The 21,609-nt window shown below is 34.1% G+C and overlaps 1 protein-coding gene across 2 annotated transcripts in view; it reads left to right on the top strand.

The window, feature by feature from the left end:
- LOC147063680 (beta-1,3-glucan-binding protein-like) overlaps window positions 1–21,609 on the top strand; it is a 67,286-nt gene continuing 45,677 nt past the window's right edge. The window contains exons 1-5 of one of the 2 annotated variants that reach the window (XM_085959833.1): window positions 7–166; window positions 2,993–3,211; window positions 6,365–6,609; window positions 7,452–7,588; window positions 10,928–11,091. In XM_085959833.1, coding sequence (XP_085815959.1) covers window positions 34–166; window positions 2,993–3,211; window positions 6,365–6,609; window positions 7,452–7,588; window positions 10,928–11,091 — 898 coding nt within the window. In that variant the 5' untranslated portion in view covers window positions 7–33. Of the gene's footprint in view, window positions 167–2,992; window positions 3,212–6,364; window positions 6,610–7,451; window positions 7,589–10,927; window positions 11,092–21,609 lie in introns of both variants that reach the window. The other variant, XM_085959834.1, reaches the window with a different exon arrangement.

Here is a 21,609-nt window from a genome sequence, read left to right on the forward strand (position 1 = left end):
TCAGTTCATCGCCAGTGGTCAGTCGTTATCAAAATGCGTTCGCGAGTGGTTGGAGTACCGTTCCTCCTCTGTACATTGGTGTTGTGCATCACGGAAGCCCAGTACGTCATTCCTGAACTGGATTTCCAAGCTTTGACTACAGGAGGATTGCGAGTTTCTATTCCAGGTTAGGAACAGCCCAGAATTGGATAATGGTTTATATCATTGCGAATTTCAGCAATTGTTTATTCCATGTTCCATGCCACTCAAGTTTAAATTAGAAAGTAATAATGATGAGATATTGAACGAAATGCGATAAACTTTTCATACACTAATCCAGTGGTCGGCAACCTACTACCAGCGGGTAATTGAATAATTATCCACTACAACATTTTGTGTTAGGTGCCCGCTAAGAAATATTTGTCATCAATAAAAACACAATAAGGCATTGAAGATGTAGATATAAATAATATAATTGTGAAATATATCAGCGCTATAAAAACGGAATTTGACGCGAGATTTGAGGAATTATAGACGTAGGTATGGTCCAATGTTTAGCTTTATTATAAAACCGAATGAGATGGATTTAAACGAGCTTGAGCTTAAATATTTTGAATATCTTGGAATAAGTAATCTGGAATTAGAATACATTCAATTCAAATGTTCAATTCTATGGTCATATAAATTTAAAGATCATCACCAGCATCTTTAAAACACAGAAAACGATCATGTGAATGCAATATCATCATGCTGGACGTCATCACCACAAAAAAAATTATGTTTAAAAATTGCATTTGCTCTATTATCAGCATTTTGTTCAACATATTCGTATGAACGAACATATTCACAAATGAAATATGTAAACGTACAATCTGCAAAATCGATTAACACCAGAGAATCTTGATTCCTGTGTTCAAACTAAGACAACTACATATTTGCCAAATTTAATGATGACTTGCAACTTGCAACAAAAAACTTGCAAAAAAAAATTAAAAACAAGGAAGCCAGTAATAAAAATATTATGCTAATGTATGTTTTTATAAAATAATAAATTTGTATGTACACATACATATTATGCAAATATACGTATTAAGTTATGTAAATATTAAAAAAAAATGTTTCAAACTTTTACCCACTAACCAAATAAATTTTTCAAAAAAATTTTTTTTACCCAGTCTCTCGAATAGTTGCCGACCACTGCACTAATCAAACCAACGCCGTAACCCATGATAAACTCACGTTTATTTTATATATACATATATATAAGTATATTAAAAATATAATAATATTGTTTATTAGGCTTTTCCTTGAATACTGACGGCATCGACAAAACATTTTTTATATTAATTAATAATACAAAGTTTGCTATAGAAATTATCGGCAAGCAAATTATTATAATAAAACTAGCAGAATCGTTATCCGATGCTGGCATTTCTGCTTATAATAATATAATATATTATACTTTAAGAAGGTTTATAGAGAAAATAAACTAAAGTAATAATAATATTTACGTAGGTATCATATTTATCTGAGTCATAATTAGCTAATAGACGAAAGCCTCCCCTAGCTTGTTACATTCTTATCGGTCCATAAATTTTCAAATCCGCCAAACTAATATTAATCGATCAATCGGGGTTTTAAATATCCTTGCCGGGTTGTTTAGTGACCCTAAAGAACCACTATATGACTGCATTTGTACAAACGTTGTGCATTCACAGAACGATTGGCGAACCTATTACATTTTTGTGGTCTTTCTTATGCCTAACGTGCACCTTTCCATGCGACATTGTGCTACTTTTTTATAATTAGTGATATCTTAATAGTTACTTACTGAAACTGGCGCTACAGACGTCTTATGACGCTTGACGCGGCATGGAAGCGCTGGCAGCGAACATGGGATGAATCGACACATATATTTGTTTTTCCCTAATATCAAAATGGCGATTGCAGATAACCATTTTGACTCCTGACCACTACACCAGTCAATTTTTGACAGACCATGGTGGGTTCTCTGCCAACCTCTTTGAGCTTGGACTTGTTACTTGTCCGACATGTCCATGCGGCGGAGAAAAACAGGATGCGTTTCACATCTTTTGAGAATGTCTGAGAATGTGCTCCGAGAGGGAATAGACGCTTGAGTCGGTCCAATGAGCTATTTGGGCCATCCGACTTGGTTTCCACAAAGGCCAATTATGTTGCTTTTCATAAATTTACGGCGTCTTACTGCGGGCGTGAACACAGTCTTACTACGGACATAACTTATGCTGTCCGTTTTGCCAACTTCATCTATTGTTATATATTCATCTTTGTTCGTGATTTCCGTGTGCCTTTTCTCTCTCCGGCACTTTGCTTTATAGTAAGTAACTCTTTAAACTCAGTCAAAGATCACTTAAAACGAGGCAGCCTTAGTCATGGGTATCTACTCCCGGGACATTACCAAGAGAAAAAAACTGTACAGATGCCTCACATCGCTAACGTGATACGCTCAAGTAAGCCCGAGTGTGGTGTGGGGCGAGTTGGTTGGAGGGTCCTTCATTTTTTTTTGGCGCTACAGACCATTCAGGTTCATGGCCGGCTAAATAAAGATTATCCAGTAATCTCCATCGCGAGCTTTCTCTCTCTCCAGTCAGTCACACGTATGTGCCCATCTCCTCACCTACTTCTTTTCTGCATAATCTTTATGGATAGCTCTAGATCAATCACATCTAACAACGTGACCGGGCCCATCTGAGCCTTTGCACCTTCAAGACACCTTTCAGTTCCCACGTTCTTTTTAAACGATATCCCCAAATAGTTAAATCGACGAATTATTAGTTCCTTATGAACGTACCCCTAGTGACAGTGAAGTGCTACAGGGTTAATAGTAAAGGCGGCAGTTTTAGTTTATGACTTAGTCAGTTGTAAGTCATTCAAGGGAAGATATTATGCAGAGCCACTTAAATGTTTTGTAATATAATATTTCGCTGGTTTGCCAGCACACTGCTAATATAACTCCTATTGTGATGTCTTTCAGATGCCGCCGGAATCAGAATGTTTGGTTTCCACGCGCGGGTGAATAGTCCGTTGAACGGCAAGGATGATGGGCCTATCAACGGCAATGTGACTTCTCCCGATAACGGACGATGGGTTTTCGAAGATAACAAGCAGGTGCTGCAGGTGGACGATGTCATCTATTACAGAGCATTCGTGCAGATCGATTTCCAAAAACAAGGGCTCACGTACACTGTTAAAAGTAAGGGGAGGATTATTTTTATCAACTTGTAATTGTTTAGTACAATGTCACGGTTTCATGACAAAACAGAGCATGACAAAACTGAACAGTGACAAAACAGAAGAGCAAGGAATAGGGGTTTTTACTACGTAGGTTTTTTACTAACACTTCAACTATTCATAATTTGTTTATTGTATTATTTTTTTTATTGTTAACCCTTGACTTGAGCTTTAAATTTTCACCTAGCCATAGCCAAAATATGCATGTAAAATCACATTTGATGCACTAATTTTCAAAACCAGCTTAAACGGAGCTAAATACGTCAATATTACCTAATAAAATTACTAAAAATCTACCTTACCTAGTTTAAAAAACGGTTTAAATGGTAGTAAAAGATATACCTGTGTTATTTCAATTTATCTCAAAATTGATAAAATCGTTTTAGCCGCTTTTGATAGTAAGCACTTCTGAAGCGATCATGCGGCGCACATAAATAAATAAAGGTGTGTCACCACCTCGGACTTCGGGTCTTATACCTGGAGTACCTTTTATGGGTGTAGAGTGGCCTGAACACGCCCTTTGCCTCGTAGTCAAATAAACTGCACCGAGCCGCACCCTTGATCACCCAGAGGGACGTTTCTTTCCAGAAATGAGTCCCACGGCCCGTGTCTTTGAGACTGAGGACACGGTTCATGGAAGACCAGGTGTGAATAAGTAAGAAAGTATGCGAGACGACGAATGCAATTGGGCTTCGCCACTTAACCAGTATAAAAAGTGACTAACTGTCGCTAACAATAATGTATGAAACATGTCAGTAGAATGTATAGAAAAAGAACCGCCAATAAATTGTAATACCATGTATAAAGAATGAATGGGAAAAATAACTTGTATTGTGACTGAGAGGAAGGAATGTTAGATAGTGCAAGGAGAAGAAAAAGAGTTGTTAGAAAATAATTAAATAATGTTGAATATCTACTGGCAACAATGCCATAATTTTGACCGTTGGAGATATTGCAACGTCGCCTTGAAAAAAAAACCGTTAAAAGCGGATTATAAGATTCCGTCAGTGTTCGGAAAAAAGCCAAACAAGAAACGCACAAATCATGTCCTCCGTAAAACAAATTATAAAAAAACGTAACAATTATATAACATCCACTTAAATATACCCTACCGTTTATAAAACAAATTCCGGTGTGTTATTTTGCCCAACCCAAATCCTAAAAACCATACTAAAGATAAAAATGACAGTTTACTAATTACTAACCAAAAATTATGATACCCACCTTCAAAAACAACTGAAACTGAGCTAGACCAGAAGTGTGATGGTTTATCAGGTGGTAGAACATTCAAACAAATGTAATATTTTTTCTATTACATACATGAATGAATTGTTTTTCACACATTTTTTTTACGCAACTCGATGTACTTAGGAAAAACTCCAAACAACTATATACCTGTTGGGTCACTACTGTGGTATTCGATGTGTGGGTTGAGGATGATGATGATGAAGTCTACGATGTAGCAGGGTGAGATTTATTAGCAGCGTATCGGTACAATAGTATATTATACAATGATAGTACATACAATATACTGAGATAGTTACGAGCTAGGTACTTGGATTTGAGTGACATTTAGATAAATTATTCTTCGTTATTTATACAATAAAAAGTAACACATTAACATTAAATTCTGGTACATAATCATATTGGACTAATAATAGAGTCAGCGTTTTAAATCAAGTAGCTTGTGAAATATTATTTATTATTACAGCCTTAAGAAAATATGATACCATGAAAAATGATTATTCGGCTAATACACCGTAATGATATAATGTGCTGTGATATGATGTAATAATATACCGTACCTAATATCGCCAAACAACTTGCTGATCTAGCTTAGAGTTGTTTGCTGGAAATTGATTCGCTGGGAATATATTATTGCAGAATAATTTGATACCTTAAACAATATATATTTGATTGCTATTACACTACAGTTACATACCTAATATGCTCACGATAAAGTGGATTAGATTTGGGAGTATGGACATTATATTAATTGGGTCAAATATGTATCATTAGGCCATATTTTTTAGTTGTCAGATTGTGAATCGATGGAAATTGTAAAATAAAAATGGGTACATAATTTGAAAACACCTCAGAGAATAATAATTATACAACCGCTGTAAAAAATATTTTTGAAAAATACGACGCCCAGCGGAAAACGAACAAATAAGCTACGTGCATCCTACAGAATTAACTACTTAATAGTTTTTTACACCTCTCTAAAGCACTTCGTTCGTAGTCGGCTTTTGCATTTTGAATCAAAGTATTAATTAGGTACCTACTAGCTGGTGTCAAGATCGCTCCAAAGATTAGTTATAACATACTTGCACTTGCCAATATTATATTAAACTATTTTTTATTCAACGACTAGAGCGTCGTATTTTTTTTTCTAAAGATTTTTGCTAAGGTTATATATTATTTTTACCACGTTTTTCTTAGCTCGTATTCTTGTTTGTCCAGTAAAAATCTTGCAATCGATTTTTAACTAACTTCCCGACTAGCTAGACATTTGAAACTTTTAGAATATATCAGAACACGGTGCCAATGCATTCTTTTAATAGTTTTAGCTATCTTTAAGCAGAATTAAATTCATTTTCAGTTAATTCTGTTTCGTATGGAAAGTTATTTCAGAAAAATCCATAAAAAGTAAAAGACTATTATTGGTTGCTAAGGGTGTGGTCCTAGCAACTAAATTATTAATATATACGTGCGTTACTATGGAAATCAAAATGAAATGTCAAAATGACATTTCAGTATTCTATATTTCTTTGTTTGATTGTTTTTTTTATTTACTTCATATCAAGTACAAGTTTGAGCATATTGAGCATAATAATTCAACAGAAAATTTAAAAACGCTGTATATAAAAAGTTCTTTTTATCTTGTAATTATTTTTGAAAGATTTTTGCTAATAGTTATAAATTATTTTTCTGATGTGTTTTTATATTAAGTAGGTACGTAATACCTGTAAGTATTATATTATACTATAATATAATACTTACAGGTTACATTCTCTTAGAAACATTTCGATACACAAAAACGCTTTGATATTAATTCCCTGAGCTATAACCATCTCAAATATTAATACAATTAAAAGCTAATTAACGTTTTCAGGTATCGTTCCACCTAGTACTACATGGCCAACTCCTCGAAGTGTAAATAAACCGCCAGTCGTTGTTACTGAAACTGGAACCCAACCAACAAAGCCCACAATCTCACTGGAGAGTACGCAGTCAGATACCGTTATAAATGGAGGCAAACCTACGTGTTTTGGGCAGCTCATATTCGAGGAGAACTTCAACAATCCGCTGGACGATGCCAAGTGGATCGTGGAACACCGTCTTCCTGCTCAGGATCAGGTACTATTTTAAAGAATGTGTTTAATAATAACAAGACTAAATTGGGGTGTTATAATTGTAAATTAAAAAGATAACATAGTCTGCCCGCGGTGCTATATGGCGAGCTCCGATAGTAATGCATGAAAATTATCCATTTTTATTAATTTTTAAGGCGGCTGGAAGGGGCGGAATGAAGATAATCCAGCAGCTGCAATTGACTTCCACATTTACCCCGCCTACTACCTACTTATAGCGTCTCGTTGCTTTAACCGCGGAGTACCGTACTTTTTCATATACACTCCTCGTGAGTCTAGCGATAAACACTTGGCCTGAAGTGGCTAGGAAGCGGCTTCCACTGTCATAATTATCAGGATCTTAAGTGTCCATTTGTGTCATCCGCACTGTCATGTCTTTTAGATATGCCGCATCGAATTATTAAAACAAACGTTTGATGGCCCAGATAGGTGCACCAATTTAAGAGTGCTACGCATCTTTCAATGGCTACAAGTCTTGCGTGTCGTAGAATGCCGAGAAGAGTGGAGCCAATCCCTCCATAATCTGTTTGACAATAAAATCTATCCAGGTCACGATAATTACTCGCAATAACTCGTAGATGAACACCCTTAGTTATAACTGCGTGCCAGTTGTTTATCGCTAGACTTAAAGTGTGGAGTGTCTGGGTATGGAGAATGTATTTTGAAAAGTGCGGCTTTTCGCGGTTGAAGTGACTAGAAGCTATAATTAGTAGGCGAAGTAAATGTGGAAGTCAATGACGGCTGCTAGATTTTCTTCACCCCACCCTAAAAATCTAATAAGATAACTTATAACTAACCGTGGGGCTACATTTTTTTTTTGTTTTACAGGAAAATGAATTTTGCTCGTATCAAAAACAAGTGGTGAAAACAATGAATAGTTCGCTAACCATCACTCCAATATTTTTGAGCACTCTAGGATACGATAGCACTCGTATTTTAAGTGGACAACTGGATTTGTCTAATGGGTAAATTGATTGTTTTTCCAAAATTATTTTTCACCGTCAAAAATGTACCTCTATTCAAACAGTTACGTCATGTACCTAAACCGATATCCCAGTATTTTTCGAAACCGAAATCCGTTTTTAAAAAACAGGCAATACCGATATATTCTTCATTAAAAATGGAAACAAAATGTATTAATAAACATAATTCAGCATCTCTACCATATCTTTCTTACCTTTACCTATTTTCAAAAGTTTACATATTATGTACATAATATTATTTAGATATTTTCGCTATAAAATATTAACTTTTTAAAGAGATTTTATATGTATATATATTATATTTCACGGATACCGGTATTGGTATTTTGTATTTTGTATATTTTATATAGTATATTGCGATCCTTAATATCACCATATCACAGTTCACATTGAGTTGTCGTGACGGAAAGAGATGGCTGTATGGCATTGATTTTTTTTAAATGACTCGTTGTTCGCGGAGCATTGCAGTCTAAGTATTCTAATTTGATTAGATTCAATACGAACTTTCGCTTGATATTTGATAGCTACAACTTGATATTTATGAGCACAATTCAGAATTTTATATAAATATGATTGATTCATTAGACGTGAATTTTATATCAATACTATACGGCCATATGTGAACAACTGATGGCAGTGGCGCACCCAGGATTTATTATTGGGGGGGCCCAAGGAGGAGAATCTAAATTAGTCCCATAGGCTCTTTTTCTTCTTCATATAAATATTTTTACATATTTTCACAATACACGGCGATATATTTGTACAGTTTCTCCTAGTTTTTATTAAATTGGAGGCATAGTGGCGGTAACCGTTGAGCGTGTCATCAGCAACTGGCGGATTGGAAGTGAACAGCGACCATGCTGGACATGTGTACCTAGTATGCTAAAAGATTACTTAAATAATATCGGCTGTGCTACCCGCTTGGTCTAGAGCAGTGTTTCCCAAAGTGTGGTACGCGTACCCCCTGGGGTACGGGAAGAGTTTGGTGGGGGTATGCGCTGCACCGGGTTATGTCTACGCCTGGTGCAACAAGCATTAATACAATATCCATGCTAGAAGGTTTATCGCATGCGGAAGAAGAGCAATTGTTGGAATTATTAGCTTCAGACGGATTCTTGCAAAATAAATATAAGGAGTGTACTTAAACATCATTTAGGTTGCGAATGCAACATGTGTATCCTGTTTTAACAGAGATATTCCTAAAATACATCTTGCCTTTTCCAACTTCATATCTATGTTAAGTTGCTTTTTCAGCATTTGTAGACATTACGTAAAAAAAAGGAACAGCCTTTTGGGTGTGGAACCGTACCTCAGATTAAAATTAATAACCAATGAATGTTATTTTTTATAATATAACTTTTATTTATATTTTATTATGAATGAATTTTATTTTTCGTTTATTATTATTTTGTTTATATTTTGATTATTATTAAAGTACTTATATGCATTTTTCTTTGACGAGGGGTACCTACTCAGTGTTACGAAAATTATAGAAGGGGTACACAGATGTCGAAAGTTTGGGGAACACTGATCTAAAGAGCTACAATATTTATGCCGAATTCCACCGAAAAAAATGTTCTTTTGATTTACACCACCACCGTAGTGGGTGTAGTCGTTCTTTTCGCCGAATGTTTATCGTAGATTTTTGGTTTTTCAATATTGAAATTCCAACATATTAATCGAAAATGGACAAAAAAGTATTATTGCATTTAAATTATACACAACCTACTCAATACAACACAGCCTAATATCTCGTTTATCGGTCTTTTGTTTATTGCACTCGGTGTACCTACACCATGGCCCCCACATCCTGAAACGGGCCCTCAGGCTAAGGCAAACTGCGGCTCTTTGGCCCCTTGAGTGCGGCTCTGCCACAGATGCTCTTTGCCATATTCGACATGGCTACAAAGAAGAAGCAAAGAAAATGGAAGAGGAAATGTAATGTTGAATAGACCGAGACTTCGCGTTTATTCAAAACTTAAATGGCTTACCGACCTGTATTTATGTGTCGGGAAAAATTGGCACATTGAAATTTAGAAAGATACAGCTAAAAACTCGTAATTTTGCGCTAAATATTCTGTCGATGATGCTAGGAAGAAAGCAGCTGAGGAGAAAAGTCAATAAAAATAAAGTTCTGTATTTAATTAGGTACTGAATAAAATCTGTCAACAATGTTAATGTTGCAAGTTTTGTGGTTAGTAAAAAGATTTCCAAGAGAGGAAATTAAGAGTAAATTAAGAAATCGATTTATTGATGAGAGCCTGGAATCGTGCTTAAAATTAAATCAACAACATACGAACCTGACTTACCCAAACTTTACAAGGAGATGCAAGGCCATTATTCACATTGAGTTTGTCAGTCATTGTCATGATTCAATTTTATGGAAACCTGACTTACAATTTAATTTTTATTAATAAATAAGATCATTATTACGTATGATATTCAGTGTACCTACCTATAATTTAATTAGGACTTAAAACTTTAACTAAAGTTTATTAAGTAAATTAGCAGTGTACCTACTTACTACCTACGTATATAATTTAAGTTTAAGAAATTTGGCTCTCGAAAGAAATCTCAATCGTTGAACTGTTGATATTTGGCTCTATTGACTAATGAGTTTGCCGACCACTGGGCTAGGGTATTTGACGGGCCCCTATCCACCGCTTAGATTAAAGGCAGTGTGAAATACTACATTAACGTTTTTCAAATTGTGTTTTAGTTCAAATTGAGGGTACTTATACAGTGAATTATTGGCTATTTTCAATACATCTACTTTAATAATGGAGCTGTCGAGTATCGACACATAATAATCAGAAAATATATTGGACAATTATATCAATTAAAATGTTCATAGTCATGAAGACCTATACCACTCCGGAAATCGGGTGGACACCTAGAATTTCATTAGGGAACGGGTTTCTAAAAAAACCTGACATTAGTGTTTCGAAATTTTTGTGTTAGAAATTAAAATCTAAGAAATTTTACTAAAAAGGTGCTGGAAAATTACAAATCATTTTTTGCAGTGTTGTTTGTCTAAGCCCAAGGTATAGTTTATTGGCTTTCGATTTTAATGTGTAAAATCATTCTGATGATTTTCATATCCAAGGACCCCTGCCCCCCCCCCCTGGGTGCGCCACTGACTGATGGTGAACCGTTATACAACTAACTGCGTAATTACAAATTTAAGACACGTATTCAAACTTCCATAGTTTATTTTATGTGTACTTACATAAAAGAGAGATTCAAAAAATTGAAACGTTTTAAAGATATTTTTTCTTATAATATATTCTACTGAATAATTTGTATAATTTCAATTTTTAGATGCACTGCTTCAATGGATGACTTCTGCAAGCTGAATGCAGATTACTTGAACGTTTTGCATCCAATTGTCTCGGGAAAGATTTCTACTAGGGGTCTATTTAGTTTTAAATATGGCAAAGTGGAAATCAGAGCAAAATTACCACAAGGAGACTGGATTTACCCTGGTAGGTTTTTCAGAGCTAGCTGGAGGTCACCAGTCAGTCTCGTTAGGCCTTGCAGACAGCTTATAGTTTAATATAATTGAGAAGTATGCATAAACGGCGCACATAATTTTCTCTTCGGGATGGATTTTCATTCACCTCAGACAGATTGACATTTTGATGATTTGTCAGATTTACGGTTTGCATGTCGTCACTGCCAAATATTTGGGGTCATATGCGTAGTCTATTCTGGAGTTTGGCCTTCAGAATATCGTCTGAAACAACCTCAGGATGCTAGGCCTAGCAGAACAGTTGGCAGTTGCATATACATAATATATGTAGATGATTATCTTTTATATATTATTATCCTACAGCTTTCCCAGGTTTTGGCGATCGATTGTGTGCCTTATTCGTTATGTCCGATGGGTTCAAAAAAATAATTCGTTCTCGGATCGTTTAAAATGGTAATTTCACAGTTGACACCCGCATTATTAGTTTTCATACGAATTTGGTAATTTTAGATCATTTCTCAATTGATATTATATCGGGGAATTTATTTTTTCAGTCTCTGCAATACTCACAAAGATGGCCGCTTTAAATTTAAAATGCGTTTTAACCGATATACAATCAATTTTCACAAACTAATCATAATAAGATTAACCGATAAACATATTAGAACTGATTTATTTATATTTTTATGAATTACGTTCTTTGTTTTAAGTAACGTTTCTACACCTCTGACGGAAAAAAAGTTTTTTGACACAATGTATTTATTACGCTATGTATACAAATCAAAATCGGTGATATTATATTTATCTACATATTTATATCGTTATCATCATCATCATCAACCAGGATCAATCCACTGCTGAATGAAGGGTTTCGCAACCTGATTCTATTACTAGCGGTTAAACGAATTTGTGATATTATACGAGTACCTATTCCTATCAGAGTCTAGGACGATTTGGCACCGCGAACTGACCTCCGGCGATTGGCCTCCGGTAATTGGCCACCGGTACAATCGGACGCCGGCCCAATTGGACACCGACCCAATTCGACGCCGACCCAATTGGCCGCCGGGAGGATTGGACGCCGCACAGTTGAATTAAATGCGCAAAGGAATAGACGTACGTTATGATTTGTTGGAGTAAATAAGCAAGTCAGTTTAATATGCTTCCATCTTCTCAGTAGTCGTACCTTATACATTTCGCACTTGACACATTTTTAATATATATATTAAGAGCAATTATTATGCCTTATGAAGTTTATTAAAAAAAAATAATTCTTTCCTCGTTAGAACTTAAAGATGTGCATAATCAATTAATTTATTGTGTATACATGGGTACTTATTTATATTTACAACAAATATTAAAAATAATGCTAGATGTTAGAATGAAAATAACATTATATTTCAGCGTTTTATCGACTTAATATTATAATAAAGCTTAAACATGTACCTATATTATTATTATGCATAAATGCGTATTTTAAGATAGTATGAAATTACAAACAAAATAGTAAGTTATCTGCTAAGTATAAACGTTTTAGTAGTTTGATTGATAAACTACTTAGGTACTTACTTGACAGGTACCTATCTACCCAATTTTTATAATATTGATTTAGATTGAGAATTATTATGCCTTACGAAAGGAAGTTTTTAGTCATTAGGTTTAATTAAATATATTTTACAAATCAATCATTATTTGCATGATTTTATATTAAATTTACAACAATTATTTGATTTTTTCAGCGTCTTCTAGGCTTAAAACAGTACAATTAAACGTAGGTATGTAATAACATAAATAAAAAAGTATTTTCAATATAATATTTATATATTTAAGATAACAAAACGTTGTGGACATAACAAATCTACGTTCAAGACGTTCACAACATGAGATTTATATAATAATAATACTAATAATAAACATAAGTATAGTTTGATACTGAAAAATAAAACTAAATATTAATAAATTACGAATAGTAAGTAATATATTGTACCTAATTTCAATGCATCAGTGGGTTGATTAATTATTAACATATAAATACAATTTATTTAATATGTAAGGTAGGTTTCCAGGTATAATTTTATAATAATATCGGCATATTAATTTTTTTATTGGCGATAAAAATGTTAAATATCAATTTATGGTGGGAAAACATTGTTTTAAATAGGTATGTAGTACTTACGTCAAAATATTGAAAACTTTCAGATTTTTATGTTTTCTGCTGACGTGATGGCAATATTCTTTTTCTTAGTTAGGACTTCATGACTGAGGATCGTGATCCGAACGATTTAACCATTTATTGTACCTATACTAATATTAAAGAAGAGATCATATTCTGTATACTTACTTAATATTATTTTATACAGGTGAAGGTAGATACTTTGAAGTTCGTTTCATATTTTTATTCTAATGGGTATGTATTCATGAGCCCTCGTATGATACAATTTCGTTCTGTAATTAGACAAGAAAATTTAATAAGTTTCTATTTAATCAAATTAAATTCTTTATTAAATTCTATTTAATAATTATAACGCGTCGACTTATGATGTCGTGGATCCTGGGTTCGAATCCTGGGTCCAGTAAAATACACATGTTATTATTCAACATGTGTTTAGAGTATAGTTCTTATATGTTGAGCAATACTTGAACTTAATTATGACTAGTTATTAGGCCTGATACTGTTTATAGAAATAAAAGTACTCTTTTTTAATATAATATTATTAAATTACGAATAAGAATATTGTACTTTGCATCAGTAACGCAAACATGCTACCTACCTGGATACAGGTAATATTTTCAAAGAATATCGGCTTAAAAATGGGTTTTTAAGTTAAATCCTTTTTGTTTTTCTGTTATGTTTTTACTTCTAAAAACACCTAGCTTATTAATTATATATTATAGGATAGGTACCGATATTGTTAACTGGGGGTTTTCAATAAAACTAATTGCTTAGACCGAGCGTTTTTAACCTATTTTTTTCAAACTGCCATTAGGTAGGTACCGATTTTTAATTTACTAGATTTACCATCTGTTTCGAATAATATCAGAATTACAGAATTATAATATTTTCAATTTAAATGTTGGTCTTTTGATTCATTTATCTGTGATTTATTTATTTATTTATTTAAGAATACAAAACATTGTGGACATAACAAATCTAAATTCAAGACGTACACAACATGAGATTCACATTATAAGTCAAACATTACCCTCACAAGAGAGAAGAAAATATAGAAAAAGAAATATATATATATAATAACAATAATAATAACAAAAAAAAAGAAAATAATCAAAACATACTTAAGTATAATTTAATACAGAAAAATATAATTTTTGAGAACGGAAAATATACAATTTTATACAGAAAAATACAGTTTCAAAAATAAAATGCAAAGTACATCATTGAAAATGTCTATGTCTTTAGGGAGCGCATTTACTAGTCTTGCACCACTCGCTAATGGTGCCTGATAGGCTTGACGCGAGGAAACGGTTCCAATCCAGAATAAATCATGACTGCGACCACGTAGGTAATTGACAGGCGCATGGAAATTCAAATTCATTAGGACACCAGGATTGGAAACCATCCCTCGCGATAACAGGCAAAAGTGTTTCAACAGCAGAAGAGACCGACGAGATTCAAGAGAGTGAAAAGTAAGCATGCCTTGTAGAAAGGCAGTCGGAAAATAATCATCTGACGAATTATCGAAAGGAAAATAGTTAAATGTTTTAAAATAAAGACATCGAAGAAATTTCTTCTGGACGCGTTCTAAAATAAGCTTATAGGATACCTCATAAGGACACCAGATAATCGATCCATATTGAAGAATGCTACGCACTAATGAGACGTAGAGTGTACGTAATACATTAGGATTCTTGAATGGTTTGGATTGTCGCATGATGAATCCTAGAAGCTTACTCGCACGTAGAGCCGTGGAAGTTATATGCGAGTGAAAGGATAATGAAGAATCAAAAATTATCCCAAGATCTTTCGCCTCAGATTGACGTTTTAAAGAATTTTTTGACATAATATAATTGTATTTAATCGGAGTTCTTGACCTATAAAAAGTAATACAAAAGCATTTGTCAGTATTAAATTCTAATTTATTCTTTTTTGACCAACTTTCAATTGAACAGAGATTTCTCTGTAACATGCAACAGTCCAACTCATTGCGAATTGGTGCATATAATTTCAAATCATCCGCAAAAAGTAAAAATTCTACTCCATCCATGGCTTTAACTATATCATTGACAAATATGAGGAACATAATTGGTCCAAGATTTGATCCTTGGGGAACACCTGAAAGAGTTTGAAAGACTTCAGATGCACACCCAGCGTACTCGACATATTGACAACGATGCGAAAAATAAGATTTGAAAAAATTTACAAAATGAATAGATCCGCCTACTGCACTCAGTTTAGTTAAAAGAATATCATGATCAACTCGATCGAAAGCCTTTGACATATCCGTATAAATTGCATCAACTTGACAATGATTGTCTAGTGAACGAGATATGTATTCAGTGTACTCCATGAGGTTGGTAACTGTTGATCGAGTAGATCGAAAACCATGTTGAGCGTCAGTCAGCTGACCATCCACGTGTGTATATATATATTTATGTAAAATGGACTCAAATAGTTTGACCGGTGCAGAGAGAACAGCCACTGGTCGGAAGTTAGTTATTTCAGATACCGAGCCATTTTTATACACCGGTCGTATACGAATTAAGCTCCAACATTCAGGGAAGGTAGATTTACTTAAACATAGATTGAAAATATACAACAAAGGATCGCTTAAAAGTTTTTTGCATCCTTTTAATAGCCATGGAGGAATGCCATCTGGACCTACTGAGGATTTCGGATATAGTCTAGAAAAAGCATATTTCATATCTGACTCAACCAGAGGACCAATATTTAGTATGGGCCAAGAAGACGAAAAGTATTCAGGTTGAGGTTGAAGTTTTGGTGGAATCGTGGAATAAACTGACCTAAAATATTCAGCAAAACCGTCAGCGATGGATTTATAGCCATTCAATACACTACTCCCAAAAGACATAGACAATAGCTGTGCAGAAGAGTTACGTAAGCTCCTAACATACGTGCAAAAAGTTTTCGGGTCTGAGGTTAAATTCAAGGAAATTTTCTCAATGTACGCTTTGTGAGCAGCGTCAATGGCGCGATGAACTCTTCTGCGCATATCAGAGAAAGCACCATAATCATTCAGGCACTTCGAGCGCTTCCATCGTTTATGACAGATGGCTTTCAAGTCAATGGATTTAATAATGCTATGAGTGAACCATTTAGGGTAGCTGCGCGAAGTACCCGAAGACTTCTTAATGGGAAAAGACTTGGAAAATACACTATAAATATTTACATAGAAAACATCAATTGCACCATTAATATCATCGGTACTATATAAAGCATTCCAATCAATACTCTGCATTACATAATACATTTGTAATAGGTCGCCTTTGAAGAAATTCCATTTATTAAAAAAGAAAGTTTCCGAGCGAACAGAATTGAAATTATTGCTATCGCTAAGACGACTATTGGAAAAATTATGATAATTGATTGGCAACTCAACTAATAGAGCAGGATGGTAAGCGTCTTCCTGCACAAGGGGATCAACGCAAGCATTCACCTGTGCATTACAATCTGTATCTGCCAAGACCAAGTCCAATATGCGTGATTTCACATTTTTAATTTGAGAAAACTGTTTAAAGTGCATACAGTTCAGAAAGTGCGCAAATTCCAAATCAACATTGGCAGATGCCGAATAAAGATTGAAGTCACCGATGATTGCAATTGAGCTGCCAATTGACAAATTTTCAAAATATGAGAAAAACATATTATAAGTATTACACGATGATCGAGGCGGAAAATAAACACAGCTAATAATAAAAGGAGACCCATTACACAGCAATTTGACAATAATTACATCGATACCAGTAAATATATGGTCAATCACAGATACACTATCTACCCGATCAGAGCGAACGGCAATTAACACACCGCCACCCCTTTGACCAAATGAACGATCACAACGAAATACAATATATCTACTATCGAAAAGTTCACCATCACAAATCGATTCACTGAGCCAGGTTTCAGTCAAGCATATGACAGAAATGTCACTTGTCAAGAGAGTATTACGCATTTCGATTGTCTTCGTCCTGAGACCACGAACGTTCTGATAATAAACGTCAATGTATTTAGGTGACCGTCACGAGCTTTTGCTTGTAGTATGGGGTGAAGCTGACTTATTCCAACGCCATTCATTGACTATCGAGTCAACCGGCCAAATTTCAGGAACAAGAACACGGCCAATAGAGGACTCTGGAACTGTTATCCTGAATAAAGAATATTTATTCTTTGTATTTAATTTAATTACTCCAAATTTTATATCACCTACACTCTCCTTTACATAATCAGTTAGGCCGCTTACTGTAGTGTCTGGGTGTAATGACCAAATGTGTAGACTTCTGCGTTTTTCAACGCCAGAACACGATTTGGAACCAGGTTTGGAACCACATATTTTTTTGAGGGTAGAAGTTTGCAGGCTAGGTCGCTTAGATTCATTTCCAGTGGATAAATTACGATGACTCATTGGGTTCCTTTTTTTTACCGTTGACCATTCGCCAATGCTTGTAGGTTGTGACTGAATGACGGTAATCTGTTCAGCAAATAGTGGCTCAACTTGTTTGTTTTTATCTTTCACAGCCGTAGATATGGACACCGGTGGTGACGGAGCTACAATAACTTCGTCAGGCAAAACGTCTAAGGGCGAAACCGAAACACTCTGTGCTTGTATGTCCTTGTACTCCTTGCTTGTACTCCTCAGGGTCTCGTTTTCAACCGTTAATTCAGCAACTGCAGCAATCAAATCATTGGAAGCAATAGCCAGTCGCCCTTGCAGTTCTTTTGTGACTTTAGATTTCACTTCAGCCAAAACTTTGAGGATATAGTTTAAAGAGTTTTTGCACGAAATCACTTGTTTGCACGCCATTTTTTATAAAATTATTTAATTCGTGAATGTAAACAAACACAATAATTATAACAGTAAATATCAGTAATCACACGAATTAAATAAATACTTAATGACCGGTAATTACGTTTCAGCCAGCTTGGCAATAGAGTCTAACGGTATAAGTGAAATTAATTAGTGGATTATGATTACTTATTAACAATTAAATACGTCTGATCGCTTTGAATATCGTTTAAGCGTAATTTTTGTAAATCTTATAAACACGAAACGAAAATTTTACTTATTTTTTGTTAATATCTACCTGACACCCCGGAAGTCCCGGTAGGGAGGGGAGTCGGGGCCGCACAGCCCGATCCGACCTCCGCACTCAGCTCACCGGTCGACCGGGCGTCGATGACGCCCTGGTAGCGTGCCGTAGGTCGGTACGTGGGAGTCACACTACCAGCTTCCACCCTTCGACTAGCTCAGTGATTTAAATGGTTCAGGGCGGCCAATAGAAGCTGGTTTTTTTTGGGTTGGCAAAGCACGCTCAGTGTAAGGTTAGGTTAGTTTAGGTAAAGATGCAGGATTGACAGTAAGTTGATGATGGTGGACATTCAAAAGGAAACACATGTTGTTCGTAGCACAAATCTTTGTCGAAAGTCTTATTATTAACAGTTTGGGTTCACAGAAAGTTACATACACAACACAATATCAATACGCATTAATAATTTCACAACAGTTCTAAATTTATTATTGATGGGCGCCGTGGACTGCGGTAATTAAAAATTTAAGGATCTAATCCTTCCACGTACGTAGCACGTGAACTCCGAAATTATTTTTGACAATCGGCGAAAACACTATGAGGGGTACGCGGGGACACACAGTCCATCCTACCCAACGGCCTCGGTTTTACTGCCTGCCAGACTGGTTATGTCCTCGTTTCCGCCTTATCGCTGTCCCTCTCGATCTACCCCTGGACGCTCATCCCTCTCGGTCGTTCTCGCCTGCGGCAGAACGCTTGGGCCTTTACTTGGGTTTTACCGTAAGGGTCGTCCAGGTCACCTTTTTTGCTAGGTAGTCAAGAGTTACAGCGATTTCAGGGAATTGAGCCCAAAAGAAACAACATTTATAGTTAATTAATACAAAGCATCGTATTCATACAGCGGCGATAGAAGGATTTTGGCTTGGCAAACTATAAGAACCATGAATGTGGCATCCATAGCTTCGCTCGTATTTTGCCTTTAAGGGGTCCTCCATACACGTATAAACGTGGCGGTATCATACATATATGACAAAAAATTATGAAAACTAAATTTTTTATAGAATTTGCGATATAATCTTAGAAGTGTAGATTTCTCAATAATTTATTCATTTGAAGATTTGGCCATTAGTAGCCTTTTTTCACGTACCTACTGGCATGAAGATATTTGATATATTTTTATAATTTGGACCCATATAAACAGACACTTAAGTAATGTGTAATCAATAGTTGAAATATTTTTATATTTAATGTTCGTGTCATATTTTTTTCAAAATTATTATTCTATTCAAAATATTTTTATTATCCTAAAATGTTTTGTAAAAAAAACACACACAAATTACACGAATAAAACAGCACTGGCTAATGTTGTAGGTACTCCTTTAATTGTCTGTGGTTTTACCAAGTAGGTAGGTACCACAATATAAAAATACGTAAATCACCTGGTTACTTGGAAATTTTGAAAAAGTTGGAATTGTTCCTATTACAATAACATTTAATTTCGTAGGTATTATATTATTATTTTGACTTAGTTACACAAATAAAGCGAATTACAATACTTCAAAATTATCATTAGCCTATTGTATATAATATGTATGACACATTTTTCAATGAATAATTAATTATGTTTTATTTTTTGCAAAAAAATGGTTCCTTATATTGAAAATTAGATATAAGGTACCTATCTAATATTCATAACAAAAAAATTCTCGACTGAGTTTTTAAATTGCCTATAAACATTGAAGTTTCTTATTAACACTTTTATGTATGTTTGCGTTACTGATGCAAAGTACAATATACTTATTCTTAATTTAATAATATTATATTAAAAAGGAATACTTTTATTTCCATAAACAGTGTCAGGCCTAATAACTATTCATAGTTAAGTTCAAGTATTCCTCAAAATATTAAAACTATACTCTAAACACACATTGAATAATAACATGTGTATTTTAGCGGACCCGGGATTCGAACCCGGGATCCCCGACATCATAAGCCGACGCGTAATCCGCTCAGCCAAAAGTACAGAATAATAAGTAATATTATTACAAATACAAAGTAAATAGAAACTTATTAAATTTTATTGTCTAATTGCTGAATGAAATTGTATCATACGAGGGCTCATGAATACATACCCGTTAGAATAAAAATATGAAACGAACTTCAAAGTATCTACCTATTCACATGTATAAAATAATGTTAAGTACGAGTACAATATAAAATATTATCATCTATTCTTTAATAAGTATAGGTACAATAAACGGTTAAATCGTTCGGGTCACGATCCTCAGTCATGAAGTCCTAACGAAGAAAAAGAATATTGTCTTCACTTCAGCAGAAAATATAAAAATCAGAAATTATTCAATATTTTGACGTAAGTACTACATACCTAGTGAGTTTTATTGAATTTAAAACAATGTCTTTCCACCATAAATTGATATTTTTTTATCGCCAATAAAAAAAATAATATGCCGATATTATTATAAAATTATACCTGGAAACCTACCTTACATATTAAATAAATTGTATTTATATGTTAACAATTAATCAACCCACTGATGCATTGCAAGTAGGTACAATATATTACTTACACCAATAAAAATATTAATTTGCCGATATTATTATAAAATTATACCTGGATACCTACCTTACATATTAAATGAATTATATTTTTTTCCCGACCATGTCCGATCCTAATAGGATCATATGAGCCTCCACAGGGTAGAGGTTTGTATTAACAGATTTAGTTTTTTTACGAGAAATGGATGTCAGCCACTTGCTCTTATATTTACATGTTAATAATTAATCAAGCCACTGATGCATTGAAAGTAGGTACAATATATTACTTACTACTTGTAATTTAATAATATTTATAATATTAATACTTTTGACCGAAGGTACTTGATGGAATTTGAATCCATTAGAATTTTAATAATATTTAGTTTTATTCTTCTGTATAAACCTATACTTATGTTTAGGTATTATTATTATTATATAAATCTCATGTTGTGAACGTCTTGAATTTAGATTTTTTATGTCCACAATATTGTGTTTTCTTAAATAAATAAATATTATATTGAAGATACTTTTTTATTTATGTTAATACAATTAGTTGTACTGTTTGTACTGAAGACGCTGAAATAATCAAATAATTGTTGTAAATTTAATATAAAATATCTCAAATATTGATTGATTTATAAAATATATTTAACTAGCTGACCCGGCAAACTTCGTACCGCCTCAGAATCAATAATCTTGTGTTAACTTATTAGCTGAATTTTTTTTTTTTTTATTAAGTTAAAATGAATACTCA

Source organism: Rhyacophila brunnea, unplaced genomic scaffold, assembly GCF_057557595.1.
Source record: "Rhyacophila brunnea isolate RB1 unplaced genomic scaffold, BYU_Rbru_1.0 scaffold_9, whole genome shotgun sequence".
Classification (NCBI taxonomy): domain Eukaryota; kingdom Metazoa; phylum Arthropoda; class Insecta; order Trichoptera; family Rhyacophilidae; genus Rhyacophila; species Rhyacophila brunnea.